At 33.5% G+C, this 12,739-nt stretch overlaps 2 protein-coding genes across 4 annotated transcripts; one reads left to right on the top strand and one right to left on the bottom strand.

The window, feature by feature from the left end:
• Positions 1-2,060: 2,060 nt before the first annotated feature.
• Positions 2,061-5,275, top strand: LOC111278998 (mitochondrial import inner membrane translocase subunit TIM23-2-like). 2 transcript variants are annotated; one of them, XM_022865822.2, is made up of 2 exons: positions 2,061-2,801; positions 4,126-5,275. In XM_022865822.2, the coding sequence occupies exon 1, from the start codon at positions 2,205-2,207 to the stop codon at positions 2,769-2,771; it is 567 nt and encodes a 188-aa protein (XP_022721557.2). In that variant the 5' UTR covers positions 2,061-2,204; the 3' UTR covers positions 2,772-2,801; positions 4,126-5,275. The 2 variants fall into 2 exon arrangements, with proteins under 2 accessions (XP_022721557.2, XP_089620855.1); XM_089764729.1 differs by lacking the exon at positions 4,126-5,275 and adding an exon at positions 3,678-3,779.
• LOC111278997 (dihydrolipoyllysine-residue acetyltransferase component 3 of pyruvate dehydrogenase complex, mitochondrial-like) lies at positions 3,821-10,866 on the bottom strand. 2 transcript variants are annotated; one of them, XR_016344062.1, is made up of 20 exons: positions 9,964-10,866; positions 9,627-9,720; positions 9,219-9,295; positions 8,951-9,042; positions 8,811-8,851; positions 8,048-8,103; positions 7,893-7,967; positions 7,683-7,775; positions 7,248-7,490; positions 7,047-7,119; positions 6,758-6,858; positions 6,320-6,405; positions 6,160-6,235; positions 5,549-5,616; positions 5,372-5,438; positions 5,191-5,286; positions 4,993-5,095; positions 4,819-4,914; positions 4,371-4,709; positions 3,821-4,273 (listed from the first exon to the last, which is right to left on the bottom strand). XR_016344062.1 is itself a non-coding variant. In XM_022865821.2 (19 exons), the coding sequence occupies exons 1-19, from the start codon at positions 10,000-10,002 to the stop codon at positions 4,639-4,641; spliced, it is 1,647 nt and encodes a 548-aa protein (XP_022721556.2). In that variant the 5' UTR covers positions 10,003-10,866; the 3' UTR covers positions 4,310-4,638. The 2 variants fall into 2 exon arrangements, 1 of the variants encoding a protein (XP_022721556.2); XM_022865821.2 differs by lacking the exon at positions 3,821-4,273 and having other exon boundaries at positions 4,310-4,709.
• Between the last annotated feature and the right edge of the window lie 1,873 nt (positions 10,867-12,739).

Below are 12,739 nucleotides of genomic sequence, written 5' to 3'. Positions count from 1 at the left end.
ATGGCATTTTTTTACCATGCACTCTTTTAGGGGACACGTATACATGTAATTATCTTACATCATTGAATGCTTTCAAGTTTTAAGACAGAAAATGCTCGGGACCGTACTTACGTGGAGACAATATTCATGGATTTTTCATGAGGCAAACTTTGAGGAGAGACACGTGTCCTCTCCTATGCAAAGTCATACCCATAACAATAATTCTTCGTATCCCATGTGATCAAATCATCTGCAAATTTTTGCTCTACCTTCATTCTTATTTCTTACTTTTGCATGGGTATAAAAAAGATTATCACGTTTTTTAAAAATAAAACTTATAGCGTCCCATTTTTGTTTTTGATAAAAAAAATCAGGATAAATAAATTGTATGAAAATGAAGAATAATTTGAATTCTGAAATTATTTTTAATTTAAAAAGAGGAATCATGCTTTTTTAAGCCCAAAATATAAACCAAATCATATGTTTGAATGCAAAAGCTTGTTTTGTTTTGCAAAATCTTCTTTGAATGCCACCAGTGGGACTGACAGTCCATGTTCAGGAGGCAATTGAGAAAGGAACCTTGGCGGAAATGCTAGATCCAACAGTACCAAATTGGCCTGTTGAAGAACCTTTATTGTTAGCAAAACTCTCTTTACAGTGCTGTGAGCTAATTAAGGAAAAGGGATAGGGCAGACCTTGATTCAGTTGTGTTGCCAGAGCTCCCCCGCCTAAGCTTGAATCAAAATAACTATTTCAATAAGATATATTCAGTATAAATTTTTTATTAAATTTATTTTAATCATAATTATAATAATTTTTTTAATTGTAATTATAATAATTTTTATTATTATTTTCAGTCTTACTAAAATTAATCTTACTATTCATTGAAATGAAGCCGATATCTTGCGTTGGAAAAGAAGCCAACAACACTGAATGAGCAAAATGGCTACCACATTCTACATTCCCCCTAATTTTTTGTGGCAATCCTTTTAAAATCTTGGCAATATGGATGGACAATGAACCCTTTTTGTTTTAAAGCAGACTTGGTTATGAACAAAGCTGGTATATATAGAACATGTTTACCAGCATAGAACTGGTCAGAGCTTTTAAACAATTTGGGAATTGATTGATTGAATGGCCATTTGATTTCTTTGTTTGGTTGAAAGATTCACCAAACTAAATAGTTCCCAAGTAAAGCTTCCAAAATTTCTCAAAATCTTGTATGTTTTCTATTATGTATAATCAGGAAGGAAAGACAAACAATCCTAATATGGAAATGGAAATGGAAATTCGAACGTAGATCATTATAAGAAGCGGATGGCAATATATGACCCCAATATGGAAAACCAGCTTTCTTCCATCCATCCAATGGGAGGCCTGTAGGAAAGTCAGAACAAGAAGCCCGGTGAAGAAATAGGTCAACCACCCTTCAATACGAAGCCGAGCTTATAACATCCTTCCTATCACAATTGCTATAATTGATCAATATTATTGTAATAATTTTTTTATCATAATTAAAGAAAAATCGTCCTTTCTTATTAAAATTATTATATTATATTTTTCTATTATAATTATAAAAATATTTTTTATTATATTAAAATTATTAGTTTTTTTTAAATTAAGTTTGATGGGGGATGAAATTAGTAAACTTTAATCTCATAGATAAATAAGTTTGAATTTGATAATTGATCAATGGATAATTATTGTATTGGTTGGTTAAATTATCATGTATGTATTATTGATTTTAAATTTAACTTATATATTTTTTAAAAATAATTTAATTACAATTGAGTGATACAATTAAAAAATCAATTTTTTAAATTTTTTTTCAAAAATTATATTTTTCAAAAATAAATAGCAATAAAATACTAAAAATACTTAATTTTTAATTTATTATTAAATTTAAAAATAAAATAATAATTTATCAAAATAAAAAAAAAATTTGCAACCCAAACGTAACCGAATAATATTTCTAATATTAGATCTTTTATCGGTGCATGTCTGTCTTCCTACGAAACTTCTTTAAATAGGCAAAGGTTGCTAAGCAGGATTCCCGGTCCGACCGACTTATAGCCAAACAAATAAAAGCCAAAGACAACCTGCGTGCAGAATCATTGTTCCAAATTCCAACACCCAGAAATAAACATAAAATCAAGCTCCTCTCCTTTCTCTCCCAGAAACCAAACCCTAACTCGAAGTCTCGAACCACCCAACTCGCCAAAACCATGGCTCGTCATCACAGCTCCGACCGAGAAACCGACCCAAACTCCCGACTTTACAACCCATACCAAGACCTAGACCTCCATGTTCCCATTACTAACCTTTACAAGCTACCAACCTCCCCGGAGTTCCTCTTCTCCGAAGAATCCCTCCACCAACGCCGCTCTTGGGGCGAAAACGTAACCTTTTACACCGGCTCCGGTTATTTAGGTGGCTCTGTATCAGGCGCAGCCGTCGGGCTCTTCTCGGCTCTAAGGAATTTCGAGCAAGGCGATACGTTGAAGCTGAAAATCAATCGGATCTTGAATAGTTCGGGTCATACGGGTCGATCATGGGGGAACAGGATCGGTTTGGTGGGCTTGATTTATGCAGGGATGGAGAGTGGTGTCGTGGCGGTGACTGATCGGGACGATGTCTGGAGTAGCGTGGCGGCGGGTCTTGCGACAGGAGCTGTTTGTCGGGCGGCTAGAGGGGTGAGATCTGCTGCCGTTGCGGGTGCGCTTGGTGGGTTGGCGGCTGGAGCGGTGGTTGCTGGGAAGCAAGTGTTCAAGAGATACGTGCCTATTATTTAAAACGAAAAAAAAAAACCGAAGGAATTTTCAGTGAGTTGATATTTCCTTGAATCGAAATTTTTGATTGGAAAGAAAAAATTACAATTAGGTTTATGTGAGAAATTTAATTTATATAATATGTGAAGTTGATGTGACAATTGATAAATAATGGTACTTAAGGATTAATGATTTTTGTAACTTTCTTTTTTCTAATATTAATGGATTGGTATTCTATCAAATATGTTTTTACTCCTTTTTAATGCTATGAAAATAATAATTTGAATTTTCTTGTCGCTGGCTGAATTTCATGTATTGTTGGTAATATGTTTGAGTCATGTTAGGGGAAAGATACCATGGTATTGTTTCTGTTTTATGTCTTTTTATACATGGAAACTGTGTTTAGAGTTTAGACATATTTGAAGTGACTTGTTTGTAATTAGGTTGCTGTCTTGTTTATTGAAAGAGGGAAATGAAAGTGAACAAGTTGACGAATTTTAAGTTAATGTTTGATATTCAACAATCAGTTGAACTTAGTTTAAGATGCTTATTGCTTTTTTTGTATATTGTAACTTCGTTCGCAAGGTATGTAGTGATGGTCTTGAATGATCATTGTCATGTAGTTTGCTAGCTTGTTTACCAGTAGGTAATGGTTAAAAGTGATGATCCCATCCCATGCATATGCCCCTCTGCTTCCCTACTTCTAGGGTCAGGTGCTAAGCTTAGCGCTTAGCAAAGTTTACTATGCAACTGAGAAAACAACTGAGATAACAAAGGAAACAATTTGAGAGCCAAGGATGAGTGGTATTTTTCTGTTTCTCTGAGCTATAATTAAGTTGATATTAGCTAGGGGTTAATGGTAATGGCATAGAACATCTTAAGCTCTTTGGTTGCTTAACAGCAAAATCTGTCATTGCTTTTGTTTTGCAGAGGGCAGCAGCTATTTGAAAGGATAGATTTCTTTCTGCAGGATAGAATGAAGCGAAACGATTTTATTTTCATAATTTCAGTGAAATTACCAGTGTTATGTTCTGTTGTTGCATCTAACTTGACTTTTTTTTTTTTTAGGGGGGGGGGGGGGGGGGGGAGGGAGATTTTTATTTTTCCGAACTTTCTTGGTGGAAAAGAAATTATCATTCATTTTTTGTCTGCTGATACTTGAATCATCTTTGATAACATGTTTTTCAAGGTTTGAAACCGACATTTATAACAATTGTACAAATAAATAAGAGTTATTCTCAATCTATACGAAATCCACCCATATCAAAAGTCAGGTTGAATCGATTTTAGCTTTAAATCAGCTAAAGTCAAAATTAGATTGCAATATTCATCCTTGCATGTTTCCTAAACTTGTTTAATAAGGACACAAAAGTTGCAGGTTGAGCAACAAACGCGAAACCAATTCTTAGGTCACAAGGGCGACGGTTACCGTATCCAACCAACAAAACACAGTGGAAGCAGATGAAGAAACAATGTTGGGAAGGACCTAATTATCGACCTCCACTTGCCTTTCTGGTTTGGTCTCCCTTTACACATGCAAAACACAAAGCACAACTCTCAACTGCTTTAAACACGAAATTAACAGTAAAGCACTACAAATGTTATGGGTTAGCAATAGCATACCCCAAAAATCATTCCAAGTATTCACATTATAAGGAACCTGTATGGAAGGGATTATAACACGCTGCAAAAGGCGAAAGCCCAGTTTGCAGTATAGCTCCTCAATTGTCGATCTCTTCTTATTTGCAAAAAAATTAATTTGGTTTGCAGTGAAATTGCTACCGCCGGAGTAAAATGCTCGGGAATACATGAAGTATTGCATTCAAGCCGTGAATTGATCACAGCAAAGAAATGTGTCTAAAACCAAAAGAAACAAGAATGACTGGTTGATTTAAAGCAACATTGATTCTGGATTCTCAATGTAGCCTTTGAAAGCTTTCAGCCATTCAGCACCAATTGCACCTATAAAGACAGCAAGTGGAGTTATTTGGATCGAATATCTAAAGGACACTGGACAAAGTTTGACTCGGGTTTGATCATAAACTACTGGGATTCTAATAGAACCGCGTACCATCAATAACACGATGATCACAACTTAGAGTTACAGACATGAATGAAGCAAACTTGAATTGTTCAGGACCCGAGCCAGGAACAACCCTCTTCTCAGCTGCACGCGGTCAAGTTCGGTGATTATTAAGAAGCAGAAATAAATATGACTTAAGGCAAAACTAAGGACAAATCTTACCAGACCCAACAGCAAGAATTCCTGACTGAGGAGGATTAATGATGGCACAGAATTGCTTGATACCAAAGGGCCCTCCCAAGTTAGAAACTGTAAATGTGCCTCCCTGCAAAGAGAAAAACCAAGCATGTACATACTCATATGTCAGATGATCATCGCCAAATCAATTATCATTTATTAACATAAAAGCATAACTCTTACCTCATAATCTTGAGGTTTTAAGCTGTTCTCTTTGGCCCTTTGTGCTAAATGCTTAACCTCCTCAGCAATTGAGGACAAACCTTTCTTATCTGCATCCTGCAATATGTAAAATAAACTGATCGGTTAAACTAGAAAATTATTGATAAAAATTAAACAGGGATAAGTTGAAACAATTGCTCACCCTGATCACAGGGACATAAAGTCCATTGTCTGTTTGCACAGCTACATTAATATTCACATTGTTATACCTGGGTTGGAAGCAAAATAAGACATGTCATGATGATACACATTAAGACATATCATGATGATACGCATTATGCACTCATGAATTAATCACTTTGAAAGTAATTATGCTCACTGGCGAATATAATCATCTGTCCATGAACTATTGCACTGTGGAACCTTTCGGAGAGCCAATGCAGCAGCCTGTAGTTGACAAAAGACTTTTACCTTCTAAGTATCTTAAACCGAAATGTTTACAATTTGCAGTATTCTAATGGCAGTTCAGATAAGAAAATGGAGAATAAGCACTAATTTCTTATTTGAGAAGTAGTATATTAGCATTTGCACAAAAGCAGCCATTTCAGACCACTTTTGGAGTAAATATTTCCAAAAAAATTAGTGATTTGATAAAGAAAGAATTACATAATTTCATGAAATGATTGAAGGTTCACGTGGAGGAAAAAGCAAGTAAAAATGAGGAGGTGTGACTTGTCATAATATGTTTTTACTTTGTACTCTGAAGCTTTTTCTTTTCTTTTCTTTTTGCGGGGGGGGGGGGGGGGGGGGGGGGAAACTTTGTACTTTGAAGTTTAATCAAGAATTGCCATGTTAGATCAACATTATAATGACCACTTGCCATTACACAAAAACCTCTTGGAGAACCTTGGACCACACCAAAAGTCACAAATCAGGGTCCACTTTGTACATCTGAACGTTCAGAAATTAAAAGTATAGAAAGTTGTATACCTTAATTACAAGATCATTGACAGATATACGCTTCCCACCTGAAGCTTCTTGTAACGAGTTGAGTTGGCTCCGCAAACTGCATGCGAAGAAACAGTTAAAAATGATCAAAATATATCATATAATTGTTTATCTTTTAAAAGATTAAAGCACTATTACTTACTCCATAAGTTTGTCAACACACGTATCCACCGTTAAATAGTAATGGGGGATAGTCTGCTTTGAGAATAATAAGCGTGATGCTGTGACCTGTCAAATTTTTTAGCAGAAATTAATCACAAAGCACATTGGGTATGAAAGAAACAAAGTAACGGGCATTAAAATGGGCAGACAAAAAAAAGGGCCAGGGAGAAGGGAGGGATACCAACTTCTCTGCATTCTTATGCAAAGAGTCAACAATCCAAAGGATAGCCACAATTTGAGCCTTTTTATTTATAATTTAATGCAGATTATTACAAAACTAGATCAAATGCTTAAATTCTATACGAAGAGGACCATCTTCTATGAAGTGGATCCATAGAATAAAATCCACGTACCATACACACTTAAGAGCCTTGGACTTTCATGAAAATTGTATAGATAATGACAATTTTTAACATACCTTTCTTATCTGAGAATGAGGAATATCTACATAATCTGGGGCTGCAAGTTTTGCATCCTTTGTCTTAGTAGTTGGTTTTGAAACTTCCTTCCCACGTAAAGCTACATGACAGGGAAATCTCTCCGGTAAGCAGAAGAAGTGACAATAATACACCAAACAATACTATCGAAGACTACAGAGAAGGCAACAAAGAGAGAGGGGGGAGATTCTTTACTGTATAGCATCACTTATCAGGGTCAAAAAATCGCAACAACAACAATCAGTCAGTGTAGAAATTTAAATATGATACCCAAGTAATCTTCAATATCAGCCTTCACAATGTGTCCATCAGGACCTGTTCCTTTGATACTTGGGAGGAGTACCTAAAATTGCATCCAAAAGAAATGCAGATATGTTAAAACAATAAAGTTTGATAGAAGCTTATTAGATACTTATGGCAGTGTCTTGTCTCTGAACAAGAAATACCAGTGACAGCACTCATATGACTAACCTTGTGATCTTCAGCCATTTTTCGTGCAAGAGGACTTGCAAAAATGCGATCTTCAGCAGGAGGTGAAATTGATCTGGAAGTTTTAGGCTCCGGTGAACTAACTGGTTGTCCAACAGGCTCCTGCTTTGGTGGAGGAGCTGCTGCTGGCTTTGTTGCTGCAGGAGCACCAGAATCTGATACTGAAGGACTGTAGCCCTCGAACTTCGCAATATGCTCCTCCTCTTCAACAGTGATGGCAATTATCTACATAAGACCACAAGATCAAATAAATAACATTAACTGCACAAATATTCAAATGAATTGTATTTTATTCAGGGAGCAAAAAGCAACAGACAGAAAACCCAAGCAGTGCAAAGCCAAGATGCATCTTAGTTTCTCAAAGGTGAGAACCAAAGAAAGATAAATATATGTACATTAGTTTCTCAAAATCAATACCTCACCAACTTTGATTTCTTTTGACCCATCTCCCTTTATAATCTTGGCAAGATAACCTTCTTCCATGCATTCCATCTCAACAGTTGCTTTATCCTTCAAATAATAAACAAAGTTATAAAATAAAATACTGATTTCTGATATGAACAAAGAAATGAAGAAGAAACCGTATCAGGTGCTACAAGTTAGCTAAAAAACAGCAGAAGGCCTCACAGTTTCAACTTCACACAGCACTTCCCCAGGATTCACTTTATCACCCTCTTTTTTCAACCACCTAGCAATATTTCCCTGCATTTTGAAATGGTACACTTAGAAGAAAACTAAAGAATTTTTTATGATATTTTGGAAAGATCCAGAACGGTTCACACCTCTGTCATTGTGGGTGAGAGTGAAGGCATTCCAATTTCTTGGTGAGGGGGGAGACCTGAAAGGAACTTCAGAATATTAGCAATATTGAGTAAGTAATGCAAAACATATGATGTAACAGTTAACAATCAATGTAGAACCCTAGCATAATGTGGCAGGCTTCAACTTAGAGACCTTTCAATCATCATTTCAACTGCCATTTGCTCAGCCATAAATATAACAAACCTGTATACTGGCAAAAAAACACTTGAAAACCCAACACATGCTAAATAAATCCAGCATTACCCAAGTGACAGCACTAGCAAAACAAAAATAAAAACAATGAGTCCTATAGCGATGCCTTGTAAAAGAGAGATGATCATGATGTCTCACTTCTTAAATACAGTGTGGTCATATTATTTATGATTTAGAAACCAGATAAACATGCTTCAGATTACACAAATTTATTACTCAGAAACTAAATTCCTATTATTTGAGCTCTCCCATCAGAAAGGGTATCAAACAAGCCATAGCAAGAAGTAATAATAATACACTCTTACAGCCAATCATGATCTGAACATCAAAGTGTCCAAGGAAAGCGCATTAATAAAGTCATAGTATAGCATTTAGCATGAGGTGAGCAGTTCATCGGTTGAACAAACATTCTTATTGTAGTCACTAGTCAGTGCAAAACTTTTTACCATTTGAAAAATAATGGATCCTTGAGAGAATATAAAATAGTACGATACAAATACAACCTACGATATTTAAAGCAATAATCCATACCTGCATCAGATGCAAATCCTCTCCTTGACTGTACCTGTGAACTGATAATGGATACAGGGAAAATGTTTAGATTATTGAAAACATTACCATGAGATAGTAAAATTTTCCAATAAGGTCACAAAAAATGCTGAAAAGAATACCATGAAAGTTCTCGGCTGTATATCACACCACCCATTGGAATTCCCAATCTCATTGTTGTCCTTGAAAGATTGTTCTTAGATAAATCAGATATCTGTAGAACAAGATGTGAAACAGTTACCGTTTGCCAACTGAATCTTATCTTCCATTAAGAACATAATGTACAAGCAGGGAAGCATCAGCAGCAGAAAAAAAAAAAGGTAAAAATTGCTCCAAAGGACTGCAATATTTATTGCTCCACTAATGGAAAAAAGAGATAAACGCACTTACAGGGTTACAGGCAACAAACTTAAATACCCTGTCCCTTTCTGCAGGTGCGTAACCAAGAGGAAGGGTCTTTGTAACATCTGAAAAGTAACCAGCTTTACTTAAAATAACACAAAACAAAACTTCATCCACTCTGTTATGCTTCACAATAATTTCATCCACCCTGTTATGTTTTCACAATACTGACAAACTATTACCTATCACTAAGTGTAATCACAAATCGAAAATAAAAATTAGCATGCCAGCCATGTGCTATGAATGAGCCTAGCAAGAAATATGAGCAAACCATATACTTATAATATCTGATAAACCTAAGATGCACAATTCTGAAAACATCTCTTATGCTTAAGTCAGTAGAATGTGAAAAACAAAGAAGAAAACAATCTTTATATCATCGGCATCGTATATGACCTTCTGGTTTACAAACAGAGGATCGTGCTCCATGAGAAAACCAACGAACCAAAACGGCATGATCATGCCGCATTAAGTTGGGAACATTTCTTAACTGTAACAATAGAAATTCAAAAGTTATTTCGAAACAAAGAATAAGCTTAGAGCCAAAAAATTATATAAATAAATAGCTAAAATTTCAACCATGTTTGATCACATAAAAGTAAAGACGCATCATGGATTAAACTTATAGCTACCATTAATGAACTAAAATCAACAACAAGAAATACTCCAATCTAGAAAGGAATTTGAATCTAAAACTGACCAAAGCATAAAAAGAAAAAAAATTGAGAGGTACCTTTTTAGAGTGATTGATGATATGAGATGCATAAGCCATGGTTTTCTAAGCCCCCAATCAAATTATTCAAGAAAAAGCGGAAAAAGGAAAAGAAAAATAAATTTTGGGCTCAGTTAAAGAAAAATGGAAATTCTTTTTATTTTATGTTTTTCTGGTTTGGTTTGATAGCCAAAAATGTGAAGGCAAGGGTTTGGTCACGGTCAAAATAGGGGTTTTTTCCCAAAGTAAGGAACTTTATAACCTTAATTCCTCAATTAGAATATTTTTAAACTTTATTCTAAAATAAAGGTACTTTAACTCCTCTTACTTCCGCATCTTCCTCCACAACAGTTGACCTCCTTCTTTCATTCCTCTGCTTTATTTTTCTTCCCTGCACCTATGTTTGTACGTGTTTCAAAATCTATTTTGATTTTTCCAAAATCATTCTCAAGATATTCAAATTAGTACCCATAAAATAAGACACAATTTGAAAGAGAAACAATATTCTTGCATTTTGTTCTAAAAATTACTTGCCTATCTACAAAAGCATTCAAATTTGAAACTTTCCCCAATTTAATATTCCAACTGAGGAAGATGATCTTATTAAAACAGTTGAACGAGGCTATTCTAGAGACAGAGACCTTTTTTCAATCAATGCCATTGGCTTTTGATGATTCAATGGCATGGAAAGACTTGAAAGATGAGTAAGTAGATGATTTAATTGATGGCCATTTAAGTTGTCAGTAATATTCTTGTACTCCATTTTGAAAAACATTTTAGGGTGTAAATCTTTGTAAATCTAAATTAGCCATATATTTGGAACTATAACTAATTTATCTATTATTATTATTTGATGAGATTTTGATACTGTGAGAATGGTTTCTAAAAACAAAGATTTAAAAAAAAAAAAGCAATTGCAGCCTTGCAGAGAAGAACCAGAATCAGAAGGAACAAGATTGAAGAAAAGAGATGCTGATGTGGAGTCCATTTTGTCAAAATATGTGACATGGAGCTAATGTACCTCATTTAAAGAAATAAGTTTAAAACTACTCTATTTAGGGAATAAAGATTTTAAAATATCCTTTTGTGAGAAAAAACTCGTCAAAATAGATCTCAAACTTGAATTTTATTTTTTGGATTAGGACTTTTTGTTTATGTTATGAAGACAGTAAAAAAAAAAAGATTTTACTTATTTATACCCTCAACTTTCTCCCTTCTTAGCCACTACCATTAACATTGATTACTTCTTTTTTTCACACCTAAAATTATAGATAAATTATTAATTTTTTCTGATTTTATCTGATTTTGTGTTTAATTTTAAAAGATTTAAAATTTTAAATTTAGATATGGGATTTGAAGTGATAATTCAAGAATTTCAAAAATAAATTTTTAAAAATTATAAAAAATTTTAAAAAATAGATGTTCAAAAATTTTTTTAACGTATAAAAAATTTATTTTTAAAATTTTTTAAAAGCTTTCAGATATTTATTTTTTAAAATTTTTTAAAATATTTTTTAAAATTTTTTCAATAATTTTTAAAAATTTATTTTTCATATTTTTAAAAAAAATTTCGAAAATAAATTTTAAATGCGCAATAATTTTTTGATTCATAAGAATCGATTCATTATGATATCACCATATTGATAAATCTGTCAAAGACCTTATTACATTAAAATTTATTTTCGAAATTTTTTTAAAAATACGAAAATATTGATATCAATAATATAAAATATTGATTTTTGTCCAAAAATTTAAAAAAAAAAAAAAAAAACCCCATAAAATTACAAACAAAAATCTTCAAGCCAGCGGCTACACACCAAAATATAGTTTCTTTCTTGGCGTCTTCGAGTTACAGCGAAAGAGAGAGTTACAGTCACACAGAGGGAGAAAGGGGTAGAATGGGAAATCAGAAACAAAAATGGACGATCTGTTGTTGAGTTTAGAAATTTGAATGCTTTCATGCTGGCATTTTCCCGTGCAAATTTAAACCTTTAAAATAGCAGGATAGGCAGAGAATATAAATCAAATTATTCAATTTTTTTTTTCTGCACATGCACATTCACATTCACATCAGTTAAACAAAATAAGAGTCTCTAGATTGACAGCCAAAATTGCCACTAAGACCATAAAATTCGCAGAATCTATAAATAGAATTTCAATTCGCCAATTTCTTTAAAGAAGACAAAGCTTTTGACTCCACTTTTGAAGCTCTGCTATTATTTATGTGCTTAAGAGATGGCTTTTAGCAAATCGATTCTGGCGATGATTTGCTAGCCTTGAGCTTAGTAAAAACTCTAAGCTTTGATGTTGTATTACATTATAGAATGATTTAATGGAAACAGTGATTTTGTGATGGATGTTCTTAAAGCTTATATATTTGGATGGCATCTTCTCACTAATGTCAAAACCATCCAATGCAGATATAAAATTGCTACAAGATAAAAAAGATACTTTGAAGGGAACAAACACACTTATCCCTAAATTAGACCTCACAATCTCAAACATGATTCGATGATGCGATATAAAAATAATACAAATAAAATATGTGAAGGTAATATAATTTAAAATTTTAACAAAAATCATAAGTAAGTTTAACAAAACTAAAAAAATATATTTTATGTTTTTTACATGAATTATGATACATAATTTGTTAAAGCAACACTAAAAAATTAAAATTACTGCTTCTGATAAATCTAAAATTTTAAGGAAAGACTTCAAGATATGTAACGATACCACTTTTCTTAAGGTTTTATTTACCTTTACCAAATTATTTACTTAATAAGTATACAAAAGAGTT

The sequence above is a fragment of the Durio zibethinus genome, chromosome 8, assembly GCF_047325235.1.
Source record: "Durio zibethinus cultivar Kanyao isolate XHJ-2024 chromosome 8, ASM4732523v1, whole genome shotgun sequence".
NCBI classification, from domain to species: Eukaryota; Viridiplantae; Streptophyta; class Magnoliopsida; order Malvales; family Malvaceae; genus Durio; species Durio zibethinus.
The sequence above is the reverse complement of the archived record's forward strand: the minus strand, read 5'-3'. Positions and strand labels throughout refer to the sequence as shown.